General features: G+C 38.1%; 1 protein-coding gene across 2 annotated transcripts in view; it reads right to left on the bottom strand.

The window, feature by feature from the left end:
- Positions 1-1,775: 1,775 nt before the first annotated feature.
- Positions 1,776-25,858, bottom strand: part of LOC129370364 (potassium voltage-gated channel subfamily D member 3-like) — a 103,311-nt gene continuing 79,228 nt past the window's right edge. Inside the window, exons 4-9 of one of the 2 annotated variants that reach the window (XM_055046321.1) lie at positions 24,632-24,800; positions 12,034-12,135; positions 7,150-7,182; positions 6,943-7,035; positions 5,821-6,083; positions 1,776-5,317 (exon numbers count right to left, since the gene is read on the bottom strand). In XM_055046321.1, coding sequence (XP_054902296.1) covers positions 5,143-5,317; positions 5,821-6,083; positions 6,943-7,035; positions 7,150-7,182; positions 12,034-12,135; positions 24,632-24,800 — 835 coding nt within the window. In that variant the 3' untranslated portion in view covers positions 1,776-5,142. The remainder of the gene's footprint in view (positions 5,318-5,820; positions 6,084-6,942; positions 7,036-7,149; positions 7,183-12,033; positions 12,136-24,631; positions 24,801-25,858) is intronic. The other variant, XM_055046322.1, reaches the window with a different exon arrangement.

The following is a 25,858-nucleotide window of genomic DNA, read 5'->3' as shown; positions in this document are numbered from 1 at the left end:
TATCTTACCTAATCTGAGCCATGGGAAATAAAATATATATATAAAAAAAACAAGCAAAGCTGCTTTTCAACACATCAATAGCCTTAAAAAAATCTAAATCTGCATAAACATTTCATCACTGACCCCTCCTTGTGAAGGCAAAAAGGATTTTCCGTTTTGATTTTATTTTTATTTTTTAATGAGACAGGATTGTTGAGCTTCTAAAAGATCCTCGGGGTGTTGATGATGAAGAGGATAGTTGAGGATGCAGAGTCAAAAGTTCCTGCTGTTCGTCTCGGCCGCTGTGGACTTCCTGAAGCGCTCTGCAGGCGCGCTGCTGCTTTTCTCTGTTCTGCTCTGTGGGAGAGAACGGCAGCTGTTGCTGTACACCCGGCATCGTTCATCCATGTAGGCGTGTCAAAATGCTTTACGGTAAATATCGGCATGAGGTGATTGAAAACAACTGCCTTTTACTGTAAAACAGAGCAGAAGAAGCAGAGTTTTGAGTTTTATTTTCAGAATTTGGGTTACTTGCTTAAGCTGCCTGAACAAGAGCGGGAGGCAAACTGGAAGAAATTTAGGAGCTAATTTAAAAATAATTTATTGTGGCAGAAATAAATTGTAACTGAATATGTCATTTACGCACTGAGACATGTAGATAACAGTAAGGCAGGGAGCATGCAGAGTGCTGGTTTGTTTGTATTGTCCATTCTGCTCATAATCAAAGGTTTAAGGAAACATCGACAGTCTGGGGTCCAGCTGAGGCCGGCAGTGTCCCTGCTCCTTCTCAGCAGGCCACTGCCTCCATGCTGGACAACGACTTCCTGTCCACATAATGGCCTTGTGATCTTGTTCTGGAATGTTTCCATGCAGTTGTGCGCTGGACGTTGTGAAAAAGCCAATGGTCTTCCCACAAAATCAGGAAACATTAAGCATATTTTCTCACATAAATCAAACACGAGTCACCACAATTGCAAACTTCTCAGTTTTATAATTGCAAACCTAGCAGTTTTTCCAATATATTGGTGAACCTGAAAACGACTGGTCACTGTCATTACCTGATCTGAGTCATTACCAACAGTGATTCATAAATGCTTTATCATTTAATGTAGATCGCAATCATGCTGAGGGCTGCAGCTGCAAAATGTTCTGCCAATAAATTTCCTAGTTGAACAGGAGCATTTAGAATAAAAACAGAAACCTCCTGATTGGACTCTAGTGAAAAAGTAATAAAAAAAAATTGCAGAAACCTTATCTGAGACTGAACAATTCAGAAAAATATTACATTTAATTATCAAATAACTTTAGATAAAATTACTGACACCATTTGCTGCCCCAGCTGCAAAGAGGAGCATTTGCTCTTTGTTTTTAACCTAGATCATACATACAGGTGGATTTTTGATTAGTTCACTTTGCACAATCTCTCTGGACCATGCAAAGTTGTTGAAGCTGATCTATGTTCTGACCCCAAAGCTGAGATGTTAGTAGAAGGTAGTTTGGTCAGTCTGTATAGATTCAGCCAAATGTTTTTAGATAAGAACCCAATTTCAACCAATTTCAGATTTTTGACAGACAAATGTGCTGGTAAAGAGTCTGTGACGCTTAATCCGTACTCTGAACGATTCTATTCCCTTTAGGAGAGAAACTGGCCCACAGCATCATAGCTCCTTCACTTGCACTTTTCCATATATTTATTTGCCAAACCAAGCTGAAGTGTTTGCCGTTGAAAAGCTCAATCATGGGTTCATTTTAACATAACATGTTCCAGCTGACATGTAGCAATCTCCACCCAGAAGCGCTTGTGATGTAAGGACAGAAAAAGCTCATATTTAGCTGACATTTAGATTTCTTCTAGAGTGACATTATGGCACTGCAGTCAAGGATTAATTTATTTTCTTGCTTCTGCACATCTTCACCAGGAAAACCAATGAACATTTCACTTTACACAAATTTTGCTCATCCACACTGTGCATATGGGACTCAATTTGTGCAGTAACTCAAGCATGACCCAAACTTTTGGCTGAATTCTCAGTGACCCTTCTGCTCCATTCAAAGAAACCTCTTAAAACTAATAGCTTATGCTTTTAGCTTATGCAAATTACCATTTGGCACTTATGGAAGAGCAGAAAAAAAAGCAGTGAAGCTCTGTCTTCTTGCCATTTCCTGCTATTTACACACTTGGACTTATAGAAAGGGTTAGAAGGTGACGAAAAAAGTCCACAGACTACACGTTTTTGTGGCAGATATAGATGTTTTATCAGGCGTTTCACAGTTGGGACACAAGACAAGGTCATAAATAATATCCAACACATGACAAGTTACGCACAGCAGTAGTCTCAACAACAACAGGTGGAGGGCAAAGCAAAGAGTAAGGGGAGAGAAAGAGAGAGGAGTACGAAACAGAGACGGACACAACCACGAACCTATCTTTGTTGCTTTTTAATAAAAATGTGACCCTTCGACATGTCCAGTGCATCATATGCTTACATGGAATGTCAACTGGTGTCAATTGATAGTAGAGCTGGTATAAAATAACCTGTTCCTCTAACAAGCAGCAGGAAATGAATCAAGTTTTAAAAAATATCCCCAGCGGCAAAAACAGGGAGTTTTGCTTCTGCCTCCCCCGTTCTGCTCAATTCCAGTAGACTCTAAGCTTCTTAATGTAAATTCAATTTCTTGATTTCATTGTTTTTTGTTTTTTTAAATATAACAAAAAAGCTTTGTGTCTGTGCTTGTAAATTTTTTTTTATATGGCCATTTTGACTAAATGCAAATAGTGGATCTAGACTGTTATCTTTGTGCCCTAAGTTACCAATCTCAGGGCAAGGTCAATATTAATAAGTAGAAATAAAACACATTTGATTGCGGTTTTGTAGAATTAGTTTGCTTTTTTTTTGGGTTGTTACTAATTTCTGGAGGAGTTAGAACTGACATACAGCAGAAGAGACAAGTTGATCTAAAGTTTCAAAAAAATAATGTTCTAATACAACACTTGGTGCTATAAAAGAGTTAATCTCTGCAGAAGTAAATACAACATACAGGAGGAGTGCAGATACTCCAGCAGTTCTAGTATTGCTTTTTAAAAGTCAGACATGAATCTGTTGCTTAGTGTGTGTGCTCTTAATCACCACGTTTAAAGGGCAAATAGCAAAATTTCTATGTCCCAAACCTAAAAATCAAGAAAATCTGAAACATAACAAAATCACAATCAGTTATTTTGTTTTTTTTTTTTTCACCAGCTTTTTAAAGTAGTGAAAGACATTTCAAAGCAAACATTTTAGCACAGATGAACTTTTGGAGCCACACCTCTCTTAAAGGTGTGACTCATTTTGGACAATAATGTTTCACCTGGATCCTCAGAAAAACAACTTCTTTCTTGACAAAAAAAAAAGTAATATATGTATCACATATTAGTGGCATTGTTTAATTGAATCATAACTGAGTGAGCGTCGTTTGATCTTTGTTTGCTGTGCAAGAAAAGTGGGTAAAAGTAAATATGTAAAGAGGGCTATTTTCTAATCACACAAGCAAGGTGCCACTGACAGAGTCAGTGGCACCTACAAGTACAAACAAAATTGAAAAGTCAAAATGTGATATGAGCCTTTAATCTACAGAGGTGGGCGTTTAGTCAGCTGGTGTTCCCTGTTGTAATGATCTAAGACACAACCGAGTGCTTGTAACGTTGCTGAAACCTACAAATTACATTCAATATGGAAAAAGGCCAAAAAATGGTTCATCTACTATTTTTTTAATGTCCCTGTGGTCAGTTTTTACAACAGATTTGCCTACTGTAAAGTCTCCAGAAGATAAAGTGAAACAAAAAACCTTTGAAACATCAAGGAGGACAAAAAGTACAAACACCAAGTTTGCTAACCACACAGAATACGTACATATATTCAACAACTCTGAAAAATGCTCGCTGAGTTAAGGGAAGGAAAAAAAAAATGTTGACGGCTATAAAAACTACTGAAAGCATACTGTTGTTCACATAGATGTCAGGGATACAACAGGACAACAACAAGAGAGAGAAGGATGTAGAGAGGAGAGCAAGAACAAGAGGACAGACTCACTGCTTCTGCCAAACGATGGTCAAATATTACAAAATATTCTATTAACAATATTCACAAAGATCACAGGCTCAGGGCAGATTTTTGTCAGCAAATTCTCAGCAAATGTTTTGTGCTTTTCTTTGTGTAGATTTGGATTTATAGTAAGTTTTTTTTTTTTTTTTTTTGCAAAATAAATTGTGTTTCTTGTGGCCATTTGGGCTTCTGGTGCCAAAACAGATGGGTAGTGATTCAAAGTAATAACTAAAAAAACCAATATTTAGTCCTGCAAACTATGCACAAACTGAGTGAAACCCTTGCTGCTGAGAATTTTTGACAGAAATATGTGCAAAGAACCCTTCGAAGTGGCAGCTAGTTATATATATCATATACTGAGCCATAGATACTTCCAGAAGAACTGAAATACAAGTTTTCAATCAACCGAGAGGAACACACGCAAACACACGCAGACGCACCTCCTTTCAGAAACAGAACAACTTACAATCTATCAAACACTCATTCACAATCACTGGTAATGCCATCACACGGACACCTACTGCTTTTTGGGTTTTAAATAAATTATGCTAAGGTGGAATAATGTTTGACCTGAAAAGGGGGTTTGTAGACCAAAATGGCTGAAACGGGCAGTACTCTATTTCAAAGGCATTAATCAGAGGGGCGTGATTTTTTTTATTTTTTATTTTTATTTCCCTTTTTCTTTGAGTTGTCCTCATTCCCCCTTAACTCAAGCATAAATTATAAAAAGGTGCTTTTGTGCACAGTGACACACAACTAACTCTGGGAACTTACCTCTGACACCTAGAGGCACACAGTCCTCTTCCTAAATGATTCCCTATCCATCCCTCTTGTTCTTTTACGCACACATTCACATATGAACACATGTTTGCCGACCACTAACATGAAGATACTGCGTCAGAAGTCCATCCTCCATGTGTACAGGGAGTCCGTGCCAATGCAACGCATCACCAGCAGGGGGCAGGCTCCACCAGGGCCAGAATACGTCTCTGAAAGCCCTTTCCACCATAGTTAGTCCTTCTCGGTCTGTTCCTGTGAGTCGTTCTCTGTCTGTTTGTGCGGCGTTGCTGCAGTCCAGTTTTCACAGAGCAGACACCTTCACCACATTTTGCAGGGTGGGAGCGGCGGGCAGGTGAGCATCGCCTTCCGGAGTCGTCACTGGCGGTGTGGGAATGCTGATGATTGCTGTTGTGATCTGGCTGCCCTGGCAGTTCAGAGGAGCTGGCTCTTCTACGCGCATGTTTAAACTGGAGCGGCTGTGGGGAGGAAAAACAGCAAATTGATTAGAACGACCCCAGGGAAATACTTTCACCCAAACCTCCTAACAGAACTGTTCCAACTGAGGAAGTTATGTGTGCCACTTTGGTTTTCCATGGAGAAAACCTGTAAAGGTTTTCTTCATGGATTTTTCTGGAGGGAAAAGATCAGAGCTAGGTGAAGGTCTCTTCTAACTATCGACTTTGCAACCTAACTAATTTGGCAGCATGTTTATAATTATTGTCCACTCGCAAAACCTATTCATCCCCAAATTGTAACTTCCTTGTGGATGTCTGGAGTTATTGCTTCAACATTTCAACATGAAACTCTTTGCTCGTGGTCTGCAAATCATTAAAGCTCAAGGACACAGATTTAAAAGCAGAATCTGGATTCTGCTTATACTTGCTTATTGCTTCTTTGAGCAGATAAACATGGCATCTTCACACATGTGGATCAGGATAAGGCAAGGTATAGTCAAGTCCTTTAGGACCTCTGACCTTACCTGGTACTTAGGGGCTGGATGTGGATGGTGCTGAGCTCCTGCAAGCCTTGTGGGTGTGTGTGCGTGTGTGTCAAAGGCTGCATGTGTGCTGGAGCGCTGGCGTTCGGTAAAGGGGTGTGGTGTTGCTTCTTGCTTCTCCGGGTGCAGCACGTCCCCGTCACACCATCTTGGCTGGACAACGAAGGGCTTCGAGACGGATAGTTCTGCAGCCCTGCTTCCAGGTAACTCTGCTGATAATACTGCTCATCTACAAACTCGTGGTTCTATGGGGCAAAAGTAGAAAGAAAACATCATCTATGTGTAAGGTCAAGGAGTTCTCTCACAATGCATACACTTGCTGTGATGGCCTGTTTGAATTATTTTAGTTTTCTTTTTTAAACTGTTGTTCTCAATGTCTTTGTAAAAGCTGAAAAGAACTTATTAAAAGACGAGTCCTGAGCAATTAAAATGAGCTCTGGCATTTGTGATGAGAAAACTGGACAAATATTTAAATAGAATGATGCTAGGATGTTGCTGATGGGTTTTCTCTTAGGTTTGCTGAAAAAAAAACTCTAAAATTTAAAAGTAATTAACGTTTCAAGTTGTGCAAATTAGTCCAAAAAAATTTAAAATATGACATGAGAGTATATAAAACTTCTGACTTGCGCGCCAAATGAAAACAAAAAGGATTTTAAACAAATTCATTTTGATTTTTAATGAAACCAATATAATTGTTTTCATGCTAATGTTTGCCCCCTACAAGATAAACACACAAAGAAATCATTCGTATTGATTACTGCGTGGTGTTTTTGTTTTCACAGATAAGAAAGCTGCTAAATATGAGTCTGGGTCCTCACGGATCAGAGCATGGCAGAACAACTGCTTGTGCTTGGCTAAGTGAGATATAAAGTGGAAAATGTGTATCAAAAGCTAAATGAAGCGAGTCAGAATGAAATGTACTGTACTGTGCAAAGCTCAGTTCTTATTAGCTCAGCTGAGGTTTTACACTCAGCTTTTAGACGTATTTTACAGTCAGGGATGATGGATTTTAGTGCGATGAGGAAAAAAAAAAAAAAAAAAGGAAATTCATGACAGATAGAAGACAGTACTCAGTTCCAGAAGCTCCAGCAGCCATGCACTCACTGTGGTTTTCTCCAGACAGTGCAGCAGATGGTGGTGCTGGCTCTCTATTAGAGAGGTAGATTTGCTCAAATGCTTCTCATCCTCAGTGGAACCCTGGAAGATAAGAATTCACACACAAACACAAAACGAACGTTAGGCTTCACTCTCTCTCTTCTGGAAGGCGCCCAGGTGACGTGGGAGGTGTGCTGCCGAATGCCGTCTCAGTACCTGATCTGAAAGGTTCATCTTGTATGGAAGTTGCTTGAGTTGAAGAAGGAGACAAAAGGAGAACAAGACAGGTAGAGTTTTACTCGTGTTCACAGTTCGGCGCTGAGAAAAGACAGCCGTCAGCGTTTGCAGTCATGCCATTCAGACAAAGAATGTTTACTATTCCAAACCCCAAGAGGAAAGTCTTCTGACTTCTAGGGCACCAACCTGTGTGGGGAGGGTGGAACGTCTAGCATTTCTGGCACATAATAGATACACTGCAAAAAATCCCCTTTAAAAACAAGAAAGAAAATGTACAGAAATAGGGCATACATTTCTTAAAATAAGAAAAACTATCTGTCAACAGAACAAGAAAATTGATCTTGTCAAGATTGTCCAAAACAAGAAAAAAAAATATCTAACCAAGATGAATCTACAAATATCGTAACATTGTTGTATTTTAACTTTAAAAAAAGCCAATTTTACTTGTATAAGTAAGATGTACAATCTTACTGTAAGAAAAATATTCTCAAATAAAATGTTACTTGATATAGAATTTCTTGAAACATCTAAAACTAGTTTACTTTCATTGTTACAAAAGGATTAAAATATATATTTTGTCATTGCATATTTTACTCAAGGTTCTTATTGTAAGGCAAAAATCCACAATCTAATTGACTGAAACAAGAGATGTTATCGGCTTGTTGGAATGAAGACATGAGCTCAATTACTTTTCACTTCTTTATTATGTTTAAGTTTCACATAAACACAGTAGAACAAAACATGACTACTTGTGCAGATTTAAAGGCTGGATGCATCTGATTCTGAAACAATCCCGTAAAAAGACAGAACAATGAAGATCTAACTCATCTGCCACACTCATAAGATGCCGTAAGTCACGCAAACCAAACTGTCCAATGCAAAAAAATCTCGGGATTAGACATCAACAATATTAAAATAGGAGCTTAGTCCACAATAAACTTCTTCCAATCAACCATAGCCTTTTATATGTGGAGTCTTGTCTCATTCACGCATGACGTTCTCTGTCAGCAGCACAGAAAGGAATGGCTCCATACACAAGTGCTGAAAGGTGTAACAGCACACTATGACGTGCATCACGCTATCAGTTCCAACGGCTGGCAGGGAGTTGGTTTCACGATCATCACAGAGCTGAAAAGTGGCCTTGTTTGATCGAAGTTCTTGGGTCATCTGCTAATTAGAACACAGTCAGAAAAACAATCACAAAACAAATCACTTTTTAGTGACTGTGATCAGTGCTATGATGAATAAATATAAATTTCTTACCTCAAGGATGTGAAGGACAGCATCACTTGCAACTCCCAAAGTTTCTTGTTGCTGGTCCAATATGTGATGGAGATGTGTCTGGCAATGGCTTGGATTACTTGAAAAATAAAACACGTCTTATTTTTGACCATTTGCTCAAATACAATAATACAGGAATTCAAGATGCCAAATAATTAAAGTCACTATAATTACTTAAAAATTACTTCATTGTTTGAAAGTGTGTTTTTAACTACATTGCATGTGTCAAATCTGCTCTACTTGAGTAATAAACAAACAATACCTACGCTGTTCAAACCTGGACTAGATTATTACGCTAAAAGTAACATCATTCAAACCCTTTGTTATTTCTGAAACTTTTTTCTGATTTGTGAAATAAATTGCCATATTATTGATTATTCTTCAAACTGGGACTACTTAAATTCATAAATCAAACATAGTGTTTGAAATATCCTGAAAACAGTGTGGAATAGTGTAATATAGGCTTTAAGTCTAATTGCATTTTGATTTTTAAATTACAGCAAATTAACATCCTCAAACCTAATATTAGTGAAATATTAGGCAGAATTGCCCTTTAGCCATTTCTAAATCAGAAACTACGAATGGGAAGCCACCCAATCTATATAAAAAAAAAAAAAAAGAAAAAGGAAACTACCAAAAACTCATGTCGATATTAATTTTAAGCAATAGCTATTGTAGTTAATGTCTGCTCAGAGCAGCTCTTTAACCTGTGGGTGGAAATGGGCAACCATTACATGCTGACTAGCTTCAGAATCAGCTTATTTTACAAAGACAGACAGCTGCAAATGAAGCTTACCTCTCAGTACCACAGTTGTAGGATCTATACACGAAAAAGGTCTTCCATCTTTATCCATGTTGACAATAACACAAGGGCTTCCATTTGGACAGTCTGTTTTAATTATGTGAAGAGATTTTGTTAAGTATTATTTGTCCTTGAAATGAAAAAATTTCATTTAGATAAAATAAGTTCCAGACTTGAAGTTTGCTTTGTAAATATTGACATTTCTTGGTGAGAAAAATATCTTGTCAGAAAAAAAAACAAGCATAAATCTCCTTAATTTAAGCTATTTAATCTTACTAAGATTTCATTTTTTGCAGTGTACACAGTAAACAGTTCACATAAAATTTCCATTATGACATTTTGCCTACTTGTCTGTGTTCGCTAAAGGGAACTATCTAATGACTTGTTTACCATATTCCTTATGCTTTATACCACTGAACTGACATTTATGTGTTGACTTGCATAAAAAAAAGTTTGCATGAAATGTCGGTGGTACTTCCAACTCTGCAGATATTTGAAGGAAGTTCTGGTTATAACTAAGCTGAGCGAGAAACACTGATGAACAAGATGTGAACAAATGTAAAACCGCAATATACCTTTTTGTGAGTTCACATGGTGCTGGTGCTGGTGAGATTTGGGGTAATAATTTAGCTCAACCTTAAATTAACACAAAATAATCTAAAAAAAAATGACCCAGTAAAGGCTGGAAATATTGTCACATTGATCCTTTTTGAGATGCCTCATCAGTGTTCTTTTCCTGTTATCTCTTTCCTGTTATGATTTACTCACAGTCTTGTAATAAGTTCCCTCTATGCTGCCCAGAAGTACCTGTAGTTCAGTGAAAAGTACTGCTGTCATCCCTCATAACAGCGATAAGCAAGCAAAATGCCGCATTAGGAAGAATTGTAGTAGGATCTTTCTGCTTGTTGAGCTGGTGTTGAAAACAGAGGCTTTCTGTGCTGAGACGGTACATTGACTCGGTGTTCCTCGACTCGCTCGTATCGCGGTTGCTTATCTGTAGCTAAAGCAGCAGAAGAGCACAGGTGTTTAGGTGTAAGCTATTTCTGTCCCCCCCACCGCCCTCCATACATATGACTACAGGTCCGTATCAGCAGTCTATCTATCTGGAGGCGGCCATGCCTCACTACCCAGGTGGCCACCATACTGTAGAGTGGAAACAGCTTGAGCTGCCGGGTGACAAAACACATTGTGTCGCTCCGCGTGGTGCCGGGCGTACTGTGAATAAAAAAAACCTCCTAACGATTAAACAGTTGACAGCCGTTAACATTTTGTTTAACTTTCATGCAGTCATCAGAAACGACAGTAAAAACCATCTGTCTGACCTTGCTTCTCAAACCACCCTGAACTGCTGAGGTAAGCGGTATAGTAAAGCGGTTTGTCACAGAAACCTCAGATAATATTAAGAGAAACACAAAATGTGATCAATAAGAACCAACAAGACGTTTTTTTTTTCTTTTCTTCTTTGCTTGATCAGAAGCTTCACAAAGGAAAAGGTAACAAGTAACCAGGACCAAGTGCTGTTTGCTACTTGTTCCGTTAGATTTAACGCTGATGTTAAATCTTGATAATGACATCAAACAAAATTAACTCTCTTTCATTCAAAATTTTAAAAAACAGTGAGAAAAATATTCAACAAGGAGTTATTATTGTATTGTCTGAGGGAAATATTTAATGAGCCACATACATAAATGCACACACAGCAGTGATCACAAAATGTCATATCTCTGTCGACTGCATTGGACTGTGAGGCCTGGGCTTGTGAGAAACCTCTGACTTAACATATTTCTGTGTTAGTCTGTATGACATTGGATCAGAACATCTCAGTTTGGCGGCACTTGAAAAATATATAAATGAGGAGTTTTAAAAAGTTAGAACACACACCCTAGGCAACCATTTTGTTTTAAGAAAACAATAATTATGCCACATTACTTGAACAAAGTCTTTATGTTGGGACTGACTTTATTGATAATAAAAGTGTTTATGGAACATTTTTTTTATGTGTTGGAAGTGGTGCTGGTATGTTATTTACTTAAAGTGCACAAAAATAATGTTTTTTTTTTTGCCACAGTGCATAAAAACTCAACTTTTGGGACATGGAGTTCTGTATACAATGAGAACAGGAGGTATTTTCTTTGACTTAATCTGTAAAAATAGAAATTCTTACTTGTATATAACTGGAACCATGTGACACTTTCTCCTAATTAATAGTAAAACACTACAACATTTTTCCACAAATACAGTCACAGGTCTATAGTTTCCAAAGCCTTGCTGTAAATGTGTTGTGTGTTTCTCAGCCAACAAGTCTCACTGGTGCCAATCTGATTGTGTTCTCACCAGTTCTGCTGGAGAGAGATACAGCAAAGAAGACACTGGAAGACCGAGTTATAAAAGTGGAACAAACACTTGTTTTTGTGCTGTGTCAGCCCCCGGGGCCACTATAGTGCTTGCTTGTAAACCACTGGATTTTGGAGAGGCAGCGAACATCCTTGTGTTGTGTTTACATTTCGTGCTACATCGCCCCAAGCCTGTTCCTCAGCTGGGCAGCTGGGCTCAGAGATGCTCACATTAAATGTGCCGCTCGCAAGCACAGTTAGTTCCTCCGAAGGGATGCTGGGATAATTAATGGATATTAGGGAGCAAGGCTTGAATTTAGAATCTCAGATAGAGCACGGGTCAGGTTTCATGTGTCACTGCTTAAAATATGTACACTTTTAACTACATCCTGTGTGGCTGGTTGTTTCTTGGAATAATAAACGATGTGGCGCTGAGGCGAGTCTTACCGTGAGCTCGAGAGCTTCGTTGAACAGGCCGTTGCGCTTGCTGTGGAGGAAGGCACTCGAGCTTTCTGTTTTTGAGAGCCGTATCCTGGCCAGGCGAGCTTTCTGCAAAGAGCATAAAAATCACCTGTTAGTGAGGGCATATACCACATCCTATAACAAGATGATTGGGGATCTCTGACATTGCACTGATTTAAGCTTCAACGTGCTTGATATTGCAGTTGTGAACTCATTGATCGCACCACGCGGTGCTACTGCATTCTCTCTGATCTCCGGTGATAAATTCGCTCTGATCCTCAAATATACGTATTCATTATTTATGGGAATCATACACTCACACAGTCCTTGGGTTGAGAAGCAGTTAGAGCGGCAGCTGTTAGAGCAGACAAATCCGACATAAATCAGGCACCTAAGTGTCATACGGTAATTTGCACCATTTAAAACAACAAATTCAATTGACTTGGACCATGTTAGCAGCTTTTCTCCAGCTAAATGAAAAAATTTGTAAGAGTTCAATGCCACGGTCCTCCACTTTCAGCTCAAAGTGAGAACTGTCTGAAGTGCAGGGTTAGTCATCAAGCTAACTAGTTACGGTTTGTGAAAAAGCCCCTTGTCTCAGGCTGTCAGCTCTCTTGTTAGGCACATTGCAACAGATATAAACCAGACAGAGAAGAGACAAGGAAGAACTTGGACAGGAAAGTTCTTATGCAAGAGCAGCAGACAGTAAAATGATCCTTCAGGAGGAGCTATTTTAAAATCTGTATAGAAAGTACTTCTTTAATAAAATAGTGTTTGATTCAGTATCACAGAATGAAGTGTTGCATGTGTTTATGTTTTTTTTTATTAATTAAGAGAGAGAAAAGATGAAACAGATGAAATTTGAGAATGAAAAGACCAACATCACAAGTAAAAATATTGTTGCGACTTTCTCAAATTAGAAATCCCACACACTTGTTTTTCACAGTTCTACATTTAAAATGTAGCCAAGCTGGAACAACCTGTAATATTTATTGGAAAGCTGTTAAAGAGCATTTTTCTTTCCCAAAAAACAACAAAGGCCGACTCAAGCTGGTTCTAGGATGAGATATCAGGTGTGATGTTCATGACAGCTTCCACTGGGCTCATCTTTTTATTGCTGCCAAAGTCTCAGAATAACACACAGCTAAAAAACAAAAAACAACCGACTAAGGGTGTGCTGCATAGCACTGAACAATCCAGAACTGTTTGAAGAAGGGCTGCAGTAAATATGTGCCATTTCAAAAACATATTTTTTGCAAAAAAAGTAAAAAAAAAAAAAAGATTAAAAAAGCATACCTGTGCACACCACACACCAAATACTATGTTGAAGCACATGTTGATTCTTAAGTTCTGCTGTTCTTTTATGATTTTTCTGACATTTGCTCCTTTTGCTAATAGGTTAAAAATGCATGATGGATATACCACAGCACAGGTAGTACTTTCTTGAGAAGAAATACTTCCACTGTTCCAATTCAAAATGTTATGGTTTTACACAGTTAAACTTGGTCATATGTTATGAGTCCAACAATTATTTGGCACAAAAGCAGCTCTACATATCATAAAAACAACCGAAATTCCCAAAATCACAATGCCCAAAGTGAAAGACAGTGATGACCGCATCGTGCTCTAGGAATAAATTTCTCCTTTTGACCCAAAACCAGCAGGTGTCTGTGAGAAAGCTGATGATGAAGAAGGATTCAATTTCTTATCAATCACAGTGAGTCCAACAATACATCAAAATAATAATAATAAAAAAATAACCACTTTGTCAGAGGAAAATTGAAGAGTCCAGAACTAAAGAACAAAACCTGACAGAAAATCTGTTGAACAAGAAAAGGGCTGTGGACATGATACATCCTCCCAGGCGGACAAATTTGATGGATCTTTGCACGGTGACGTAGGGAAAAAAAGTGGCTCAGTCGAGATTTATCATTCTGACAGAGTTCTACTGAACAAGACCGAATGCTGAAAATGGGTTAAAGACTGCTTTAACCAAGAGTTTTTTAAGGGTTTGCACACTTCTGCAAATGTATTGCAACACCTTATTCATTTTTAAATTCAGATTACATTGGATCAGAGCTCCATGTTTTAATATGCTCTGCTTCTAACAGTAACCCAGAGAGTTAATGTTTTATGGTTTGAATAAACTTTTTTTTTTTTTTGACAAAGAGATTTATTTCCATTTGAATACAAAAACATTCACAATCTTCTGCAAAATAAAACTTAAGCATAAGCTTTAAAAAACTGCATCGGGATTTTGAAGTTTGGATCTACCATTCACTACTGTAGTTATATGTTGTGCACAATACTTGCAAGTAATTTATTAAAGATATTAGGCAAGTAGATAAAAATTATTTATTGTTGTAAGATTTGCAGTCTTGCAGAAAAAAACTTTTGCAGGGCACTGCTTTCAGGTAGCATTGTTGTGCAGGTGCTAAGCACCCAAACTGCTGACTTAGTGATTCCTGTGTCCATGTGCGCTTTATGACTGTGCCAAGGCATCTGGCCTCATTTGAAGCTAACTTCTATGAATCTTGTTATGTCATGTAGGGAGTTATTTATAGGGCAAGGTAGTCAAAATCTTCCATCCGCACAGTCGTGAAAATTTAGACTCCATGCTGTTTGCTCCCTGTTGATTCATACTAATGAGAACCATGTTAGTGTGTCGACCTCCCAATCAAGAAATGTGAAGTGAGAAAAATTTACCTTTGAATTGTCCCTCCATGAATGAACTTTGCCAATCTGTGTCCACAAAAAATTTTTTTTAAAAGTTGTCTGTTACCTTTTTCATGCATTGATTCATAAAGATGGCTGTACTGAAGAAAAATTGCTGAATAAAATTCAAGATGTTATGAGATTGGATGGGTGGATCCAACTAATGCACTTCTGAGGATTGACAGGTGGTTTGGATGTGTTCTACAGAGGTTTCTAAAAGCATTCCCACCCCTTTGAACTTTTCAAAGTTTTAATAATTTGGGTCTGGATTTTGACAAATCCATTCTAGCATAATGATTTGCTTTGATCCAAACTTTTCCTGTCAAGTTCTGGCTATTACGTTAAGAGTAGAATTCAAATTATGTCTCATTTGACCAAAGCAACCTTCTCCATATTTTCAGAGTCTATTATGTAGGTTGTAGCAAGTTGCACACAAAATTTCCCCAAGCATGATTATTTCAGCAATAGAAAACCTGTCAAGGACTGCAGTCCACTCTTGCAGATTGTGGACTGAAATTTTTATAAATGCACAAAAGATGCAAGATGACATGGCGGTAAATGGCAATCAAAGATTATATCCTCTCACGACTTCTATTAAAAACAAGGTAATGGCAGAATCATCACAAGTGAACAAAGACAAACAGGCGGACATGTGTCCATATATCTAAACACATACACCTATACCACCTTTCTTGAAATTATTTATCTCTACTTCTCCTGAATCATTATGTCATCTGCCTTCAGTCCTTGACAGGTTTCTTTCCTCTCTCTGTGCCCTCACACGCTACGAACATTCACTTTGGCACAGCATTCCCAAAGGACTTTGGAATAACCTTCCTGCCTGCTCAGCCAATAGGATTGTTTCAGCCGGGGTCACCATGCAAACAGCAGCCTATGACTGTGGCAATAGTTGCTAGGCAGCACAGAGGTAATAGAGGGGACGTTTAAAACATGTCCTGCCAGAGAAGATCCACTTTCACAGTTCTGATTGATTCCCGGGACCTCAGGGACGGGGGCACTCCCGTCTCAGACCACAACACGCCAAACTGAGGATGTACTCTTGCTGAAGCATTGTTAAGAGCAAGGAGAGTTATACTGAACACCAACATATGGATGTTATCAGAAGGAGGGTAAACAGGCAAAAATAACTGTCTTGTGCAACTTGCACGAGAGAAGAAATAAACAACAGATAGTGTATTCGCCCCTGCTTAGACATGGAAACATACTGAGGCTTCAAATGGAAAACCATTTGCAAACTGTAAAAAGTACAAGAGATGGTCTTTAATGTTTATGAATTGTTTTCAAACACATCCCCATATTCTTCAATGCAAAAGTCTGTCCTTCATCTTAAATCCATCATCATGATTGATACATTTCACATGGAAATTCCAGACTTGTCCTCTGAAGCGCTACATTCAAGAAGCTAATTTATGAACAGTAACACATGATAATTCTGATATGTGCAATGAAATACCCCCAAACTGAAACATCTGAAAACTTTTTTTGAAACAAAATAGGGTTTTGTTAGGTGTCTTTTTTTTTCAGAAGCATTCCTTCTGAATAGAGATACGTCATAAAAAAAATTATTAAAAAACAAACCATATCAGTTTCAACAGCATGACTGATTAATTTTGGAGTTTATTGTATGTTCATTTAAGTATCTCTGCCATGTAGAGAAACAATCAATTTATTAAGGAAATTACACCCCATTTACTCCTTGGTGTTCAGTCAGAGGTCATCCTGTTATCAGTCCTTAGTATTAGTATTAGTATTAGTAACATTAATACTAGTAGAACCTGTTAATGTTTCAATATGACATATTCGCTGAAAATTCTCACCTATTTTTGCTGCTTTATGCCACTTTTGAGTTGGATTATACGTAATATAATTGAAATATATTTTTTCTGACAAATTGAGTTACTGCGCAAAAGAATTCTGAAATTTAAAAGTTTCAGAAAAATTTCAGGATAGCAAAAAGTTCTAAATGTATTGCAGCAAAATTTTTATGCAAAACACCATAATATATATATATATATATTTTACATTTTAGGTTTTAAGTCAGCTGGATGGACGAATGGATGGATCCATGACTGCAGGACCATTGAGAAACAGTAAATATCATACTAATTGTTGAATAAATTAAATGGTTTTAATTATACATTCTTTGATAGTCTGCTGTAATGAAGAAAGAAAAAATGTCATTACTGCTATCAAAATGTAGAAATATAGTTCACATCTTTTTCTTTGTAGTACAAAGGACATAACATATTTAAGAAAAAAAAATCAAAATGTTATTCTGATCTTCTTTTTTGCCTGGAGGCCAACATCAAGTTTCTGTATTTGATTGGTCCCCAGCTGGCGAACAGCCCACCAGCTGGGGACCAAGCAGACAACCTTGTGCAACACGTTTTAAGTACGGAAGGAGGGAGCGTTGTTAACCGAAGCGTTGAAGAGTAAGGACAGCACCAGCCTTCAAAAAGAGTCAGGGATGTTTAAATATTGCTTTATGACCTGAAACTAATTAGTCTGAAAACTTTCTCCAGTAACCTCTTAATTGTTAGTGAATGACGACCCGCGGTCAATATGAAGAAAGCTTAGTGCAGAAAAAATATATTCCTCTGCAGAAGGAAAGAAACTTAGTAACCTAAAACTACAAAGTACTTTTACAGTACATATTGCTGATGAATAAAATGAGTTAATTCACAAAGCTGTCCTTTTTGACTTTAGTTTCTTTTACATGTTCCTATTTCTGGGACTTTAAATTATTCACTTTTTATTTTCAGTGTTTTTGAAAATAAAAAAACACTGAATGAAGTTAGAAAATAATCTATGTAAAGTTGTAACATCTGGATAATAAGACTATGCACTGTTCTAATATGTTTGCTAAATAAAATAAAAACTTGTGCTTCCAAATAGTCCAAATATCCTGTTATTTTCATTTAACAACTGTACACAAGGGGAAAGATTGTAAGTGCCTGTTACCTTGATTGCACATTGTTTACAGATTTCAGATTTGTTTATTCGTTTTCTTCATGAGAAACCAGAATGTTCCAAATGACAGGGTTTATACATGCTGAATAAGGGAAAACCAAAAAACCAGATTTAAAACACAATTTAGACAATTTATTTCATGAAATCCTATGCTGGCATAATTTATTGGAAGATAGGGAGGTTTGTATATGGTCTGCTTTTTTCTAAGGCCAGCAGTGCAGAAAATATTTTTTTCCCCTGATAAAAAATTGCTCCAACTTTCACATTTATGATCATATTAATGTTGTGATTTTAAAGTCCCCAAACTCTCACTTCTGTGAGAGTGGTATTATATTGACCTTGGCCATAATTTAAATGCTAATAAATAATCATATTCATTCAGAATGAGTTTTGAATGAATACCATTAACATCTCGTTTAAATTTATCCAACGCTGAGGCTTGCTTGGTAAAACAACTCTATTTACACACTTTTAAAAACCTGATTATCTCAGTTACAGTGAAAAATAACAAACTAAAAATAAACTCAATCCCTGCCGTGAAAAATCAAAAGTAGCAAACAGCAGATGTGTGGCTCGGTGTAAACATATTTTGGCTCTTGTAAAACTTTAAATTGATCAATGTTAGAAAAGCAAGATTTTAAAGAAAATAAACTGTTACAACATACTGTCAACAAATTGTGATAGTGGCGATCTCAGTATGAGCAAGTGAATCTGCCCAAATATTTCCATGTGAAAACTGCAAATAAACAAATCGCTTAGCGCCAAGTTTGTTTTTATTTTTCTGTTTTATGTGGTCAATAACTCTTTGAAGCTCATATCTAAGAGTCCCGCCAGAGCAAATACTTTATTTTATTTGCTGCCAGCCGAGGACTCTAATCTGAAATATTCTAAAACAAATTAATAAAGCGCTGTATACACCGATATCACACATCTTTGAGAGCAGTTTTAAGTTTTATGAGATGCAACTATTTTTGGGTCCAAAGGGAAAGCTAAGAAAATCATAACACATAGTGGATTGCGGTGGTTTGATTTGTGTGTAAGATCTGGCTTCCTGAAAAGCAGAGCAATCAAGCTTTGAGACGGGTTTAGGTTCTGCCTCAGGCCTTCCTCTGAACCCTGCAAATGACAGATTAGACCATCTGATGAGGAAGAGCACCTCCACACCCACACATAAATAACTGTGAGAAGACTTATTTTGTTTGGCAGCTGTCACTCATCTTAAGAGTTGCTTTTATACAGAATGACAGTTCTGCCACAAGGAAATAAGTCTGAACCGCTTTAGGTGAGTTGCAGTGTGACAATACACATAAAAGGAAGAAAAAGAGGAATACAGTATCAGAGCTTTAGGGAGTAGGAAAGAAAAGTTGTGACTTTTCGAAAATCCATTGGGGAAGCAGACGGGAAGCCCTGAACTTTGGTAAAATTGATTTTAAGGAAATTGTGTCTGGCGACACAAGTGGCCTGTTGACAAGCTGCTTTGGACTAACCTTGGTCGAGGGTTTGTCTCTTCTTTGAAGATGAAAGCGCGCCTCTGTCTGCAAAATGGTCCTGTTTTCTCTTTGTGTCCTTTCTCTTGACCCCATGCTCAACAAAGTAGCCCATCAACACTTCTCTGCCTCCTTTTTTGGTCTATCTCATTGCAACTCACAGACAACTGTATTGATTGTCTAGAAGGCCAAAACACTCTCAGACAAAGGTCATTTCAACTTTTGACTTCAGCCTTCCGAGCAAAGGTGGAAAAAAAAAAACTGTCACATGATTTAGAGAAAAGAACAAGAAATGGAACAAGGCACTTTCTCTTTCTCTCTTTCTTTTTCTTTAGGTTTAGTGAAATAATGATCCAATATACTTACAGCATGTTTAAACGACATGGACTAAGAAAAAAAGCGACCTACAGTAAATACAGAAAATATATTTCAATTAACAAGGAGGGGGAAACGTTTTGTTGCTCTACAGACTATGGCATCCAGCGTTGAGCCTCTGGTGGGTTTTTTTTGTCCTCTTGCTACATTCAGCAACTGGTGGCATCCTCATGTAGCTGCTCTCTGTGCAGTGAGATAGATCAGGGGCTGTCTCTTCACCGCCACCCAGATGGATGGTTAATTGTAAGGGGAGCTCGGCTCACAGCTAACAATTAGACCTGAATGAAGATTGATGTGAGCGGGGGGCGGTTAGGAAGGTAGTAGGACTCGTATGATGAGGAGGCCAAAAAAAAAAAAAGAGGGATGTGAGAGAGATGAAGAGGAGGCTGGAAAATGCTTGGGGACTAACGCTGCACGTCCTCCCCTCAATAACTCCTCCTCCCTTTCGTCCCATCTGTTCTCCTTTCGTCATTTCAATAAAGTGAAAGGCAATCTAAAAATTGCTTTCTGATTTAGCTCTCAGTTGAACCTAGCCTTATTCTAAGAAATGACCTCAGGAGGAATGAATTTTCTGTGAAACATAACCACTTGTTGGGGAGAAGTGTGGAGAAAATGATGTTTTCGCAATGGCAAATGACTAGTGGCACTTGCAAATGGTTAGTTTAATGACAGGGAAGGTCGTATGTCATTTAGGTTGTTGAGCATTAAAAACACTATGTGTTCTGCTGAAGGCAGTAATGGGGTGTTGAAGACCGTGGCATGCCTGAGTGATTCATGAGTCTGGAGGGGCATTAAGAATCACAGCTGTCATTAGCAGTGAAAAAAATAGACAATGCAACGATGAGGGCTCTGTCTTATTCAGAGGTTAAAACAGCACATAATAAATAAATAAATATTAAATTATGTAGCATCTAATGAGCAGGACTCATGTCAAAAAGGATTTGCACAATCTTATTCAGTCGCTTCTCATTTATAATGAACAGGATGAGATATTAAAACGCAGCTACATTGTCCTGTTGAGTTTTCCTAAAGGACGAACTGATTTCTTGTTGTTTCTTCTCTATAAATTCTTAAAATATATATAGCAGTTTTGAACCTGATTATGGCATGACACGGTAAGCCAATAAAATTTTTCAAACTTTCAAATATCCTCAACAAGATGTGGAACAAAACTAAGAAAAGTAGAACATTTTAGTAGAGATGCAATAAAAGTTAAGTTACTTATCATTTTTTAAAACAGTCAAATGAAAAACCACTGATTTAAACAGTGATACTTTAGATATTTAGCAGTTGGAAATATCCATAAAACCAATTCCCAAAGCCTGTTTTTACTAGAGGGCAAAAATATGTTTGGAGCACACCAAACAGATACCAGGACTGTGAGGATAGCGGCAACACCTAATCATGTTGGATAATTAAAGTCGGAAATGACACCGATTAAATCTAAACGATCTCAAATATCACATTTGCAAATCTCCCATCATCCATGGCACTTAGACCTTCAATTGCCATCGCAGTACGTCGTTTTGAAGACCAAAGCATCCAGGTGCAACATCACCACGAAAGCGGAGATAAGGTGTTTCAGTCGGGGTGTTATGAAAGAGAGAAAAGCAATCCACTGGATATCCTGGTGCTTGAAGCAAATCACTGACCTCACCGCGGGGCAAACCAACGAGACATCAGAGTGCCTGAAGAGTCGTTTAGTGCTGGCTAATGAGATCTGCAGCACCATGCTACAGTGCTTCATTGGCGGTGGGCGAAGGTGTGGGTGTTTGGTGGCGTGGCGGTGTTTCAGGACACTGCGCAACACTGCGACTCAGTGAACACACACGGGAAGCTGCTTCGGAGAAGGTCAAGACTGAACCTGACGGAAAGTGAGGTGGAACCAAATACAGAAGTGCCGCTGCTGCACAGATGCACCCCTCCATCAGATGCAGATGGGGATTTTCACTCAGCAGATGCATATGCACACATAAACAGGCCTACAGACATAAACTTTCCTTCCAGCCAGCACCTCATCTGGGTGATGGTTATTTCAGGAAAGAACACAACATCAGGACACGCATCGCCTCCAGCTCTATCCCGTGTCTCTGCTCCCTCTGCTCACTCCTTCCCTCTGGCCTTTCTTGTCCCACTCCTCTTCCCCTCCTTTATCACCATTTAGTTCTTCATATCTCATTTCAACCCATTTCCCCATCTAGATAATTCCCTCAACTTCCCAATCCTCCTTTTTCTCCCTGAGCAGTCGGCTGTGTAACAAAGAAGTCTTGTTCGTCAGACAAGGTTACACTTAGTTAAGACTCGGGCAGCAGTCAGGTCACAGTTGCAGGACTTTAAGCAGACTTAAATGGCAACCAGAGAACATGTCCAGAGATGGATGGCATTAATCACAAGGAAGGTGAGACAGAAAAGCAAGTGTGAATCGGGGAGAATTGCAGTGGCGGATGGAGGAGCATGGATGAAGGAAGGAGATGAGCGAGTGAGAAAAAAAAAAACAGCCTTGCTTTGAAGAGCCGTGAATGGCAGTGATGAGAGAGAGGGATGGACTCTGAAAATATGTGTCCGCGTGTGCACGTCTGCCAGCTCTGAGCAAACACACGATCCATCTACGGCGAACAAAAACTGTCAGGCTTGCCCTCAAACTATGATTACCAGCTCAGTTTTGTATGAGAGCCAGCTGATGCTACTACAGTCGCTTTGGCTTTTGGGTGCAGCAAAAAAGTGACTTTTTCAAAGATTTAAAGGCAGCAATATGTACCAGAAGGAGGACTGAATCATTAAATCCCAAACTGTTTCAAAAGAAAGTTTATCGTACTGGGTAGATCTGCATTTAAACTGATGTTGCCTTCCACAAACTTGGTGCAGATTTGGCTAATTCCTCTTGACAAAAGCAGTAAAACTGAGTCAGGTTTGCTTTTTCAGCAATTCCCACAGTTTTTCAATGGGACTAATCAGGGTTTCCTGATCGACTTTACTGTCTTCAAGCAACATTTTTAGCTAATTTGGTGATAATATTAGAGTCATTTTCCATTTATAATGCTTTCAGGCTTGAATGCTTCTACCTTTTTTCTTTAAATGCAAAAAATCCACGTGGTTGTCTCATTAATCTCATTATCCTGCTTTATTTTTTTTAGCAATAAAATATTTAGTAATCATAACGGAGCTAAAATCCATAAGGTCTGGTTAGATTCAATGTCAAACAGAGACAGAACAACTTTATTTTTGTACAGTGTATAAAATCAACTGTACTATATTGCTGAAGTTGCAGTAATAAAACACCTAAAGAACAAAATGTGGAAATAATGCAAAGAGGGGGAATTACTGAATTGAAAGCATTAAGTTTTGGTAAAGAGTTTAGATTTTAAAGAGCACGGGTAATTAAGGGTCTGGAATGTTTATAATAATAAAAGTCTTCATTAACAGTCAGCAAAATTAGCAAAACACTGGATGTTTCTGTATGTAGGGCAAAACTAGTTTAATTTTATAGAATTAAATCAGCTGAAAGTTAATAAATCACTTTGTTTATATCTGAATTATTAATACTGATGGCCCAAATACACACAAAATGAAATTCTGCCTGTGTGCTTGATTCAAGTGTTTATGCAACCCAATGATTTTCAGATTCTTATTCATATATCATGTGATTTGGAGATCATTTGTCTGGCTTTAGAATGCGTAGCAAAAGACTTCAATAATGTTAATAAATCCCTTTGTAACGAATGGGCTATGGATTACCGCTCTGTGGAAAATCCCTTTGGCACGTTTATCTTTCCTACTTGATGAAAATGGAATTTTAAATGTAGATAATCCTTTAATAAATAAGTGCAACACCATTTTCCTTCTCTCACAGATTTTGTGAGAAGCTGTGTGGTCCAATGTAAGGCTTTTGAATTTTATGACAATCTCATGTTGACAGCACAGCCGTAAGAAATGTGTGGACAGACGAAGTGAGAGAACGTACAAGACGCTGAACTGAAGTTCCCTTGTATGGAGAGATGAAAGACGGGAAGCAAAGCTGCAGTTTCTTCATGCTGAAACATAGCAGCTGAGGTATTTTGAGGATCTAATGAGTGCCTTGGGGCAGACCAAGAGATAACTTCAGGGATTACATATCTTCGTTGGCCTGGAAACGAATAAACTTCTCCTGAAGAAGCAGAAAACATTCATGTGTCTGGAGATGCAGAAGAAAACTTGCTGTTCATCTTTTTAAAATGAAAGAATTTTAACTTGATCATCATTATTTGACATAAAACCGAACGATGACGCATTCTGAATATCATGTAAAATTTTATTTACATGATATTCATTTTATTTGATTTTATTTCGCACTTTTGCCTCTCTTGATTTGCATGAAGGAAAGAAAAAATATTTGTAGCTCAGACTCTTTGCAGCTTTAATAATAAATAGCAAATTATAGTAATACTTCAAGCAAAACAGCAGAATGACAAACTAGTGCCCCAACGCTGGGGTTGAGCTGGTGAAAAACCATGATTCTACACTGTCCCGGGAAAAAAAACGAGAGCAGTTACTGATCTGAAGGTGCAACAAGGTTTTAAATATGTATGATTTTAAAACAGTTAACATTCCCTGTTACATTTTCTCTGTTTTCAGGAGTAAAATATCTCTAAAAGCTGTTCAGTGACAGCAAGTTTTCACAACACACTCCACTTGTTTGTTTGACCTTTTAGTTAATTAGCCAAAATCTAGAAAATACACTTGCAGATATATTTGAAATATTTGTTTTACAAACAGTTTCTGAAAGTACCGAGTATTTTACTATATAGCTGTGCAATATTGGACCATAAATGTAAACTTTGACATTAAAATCAGAATATAATAATCTCAAGTAACAATGAACCATGCCATTTTAATAAGTGGCTTCAAGGGGTGATACTGGACACAAAACTGGAGCTTCTATGTTTGATGTATAAAACTGTCAGAGCCCCCTACTGGCCTGGAAGACTGTAGGCCCAAACCTCTGAGGCCCGTCTGAAGAGAAATAAAACTTTGTTCACCTGAACCTTCTGCGCCCTCCGCTTGTCTGCTCTCTGATTCTGGTGATAGATGCGGCTAAAGTTGGACACGATGACAGGAACAGGAAGGGCAATTACCAGCACCCCACTCAGAGAGCAGATCGAGCCGAAGATCTTTCCTGCAATCGTCTTTGGGACCATGTCGCCATATCTGTGAGACACAGGGGAGGGGAGAAAATAAATAAATAAATTTAGCAAAAATCTTGCAATGGAGATATGCATAGCTAACCCCGCTAAAAGAATCATTGAAATATTTCTGCAAAGTCACTCTCCTTACATCTGACGTTCATCTTTTTAGCTGCTTGTGCCGCATGCATCAATTCTCACAAGAATAAAAGCCAACCTGTTGACTGCATCTCTCTTATCTTAAAAAGGCGACTGGAACCAAACCTTTTCCATCACCAAATGACACAGTTATGTCAACTGACTCACTCACTGAGATCTGATACTATTAACCTTTACAGAGAAGGACGAGGACACTGTGAATGCCAGGCACATTTCCCAAAAGACATTTATTCCAATTATTTCGAAAATATTTGCAAGTCAAAAGCAATTTTCTGTTTTTGCCCATGCTCAAAAAGAGACAACTCAATTATGAAACATATCTTACAATCTTTCATTTCCCCAGGGGAGATGCTCAGGGTGCTGGCATGACAGTGGAGAAGACAAAAGAGGAGAAATCCAAAAGCTAAGATAGCACCAGTAAAGTTGAAGAATAATAATAAAAAAACGTATTCTTAACAGTGCTCATTTTTTATTCATGAATAAAAAAACTTTTCTTTTTTTTCTCAGAGGCAGAAGGTCAACTGAATGGACTGGACTAAACTTAAGATAGTTACAAATAAGCAAACAAATGGAGCACTAACAAACAGGGCAGTAAATATGTAAAGACTTGATGTCAAAAAGACAAATGTTTCCTTTTAAAGGGAACTGTAAGATGTTGTTATTCAGTTGGAAAAAAAATAAGAGCTGCAAATGACTTCATTTTATATCGCTTTTTGAATGATGTCAGTATCAGAACACCTGCGGCAAACACATGTTAAGCACATGTTGACACATTCAAAAGCCAGTTTTTTTTTTTTTAAACACACTAAACCACTGAGACAATGAGTCACTGAAACACTTTGGCTTTCGAGACGAGCAGAAAGTAAAAGTCGCAGAGGCAAAGCGAGGAAGACAGAAGCAGCTTGTTGCACATGAGTCTGGCTC

Source organism: Poeciliopsis prolifica, unplaced genomic scaffold (assembly GCF_027474105.1).
Source record: "Poeciliopsis prolifica strain line A6 unplaced genomic scaffold, Auburn_PproV2 SCAFFOLD023, whole genome shotgun sequence".
Taxonomy (NCBI): domain Eukaryota; kingdom Metazoa; phylum Chordata; class Actinopteri; order Cyprinodontiformes; family Poeciliidae; genus Poeciliopsis; species Poeciliopsis prolifica.
The sequence above is the reverse complement of the archived record's forward strand: the minus strand, read 5'-3'. Positions and strand labels throughout refer to the sequence as shown.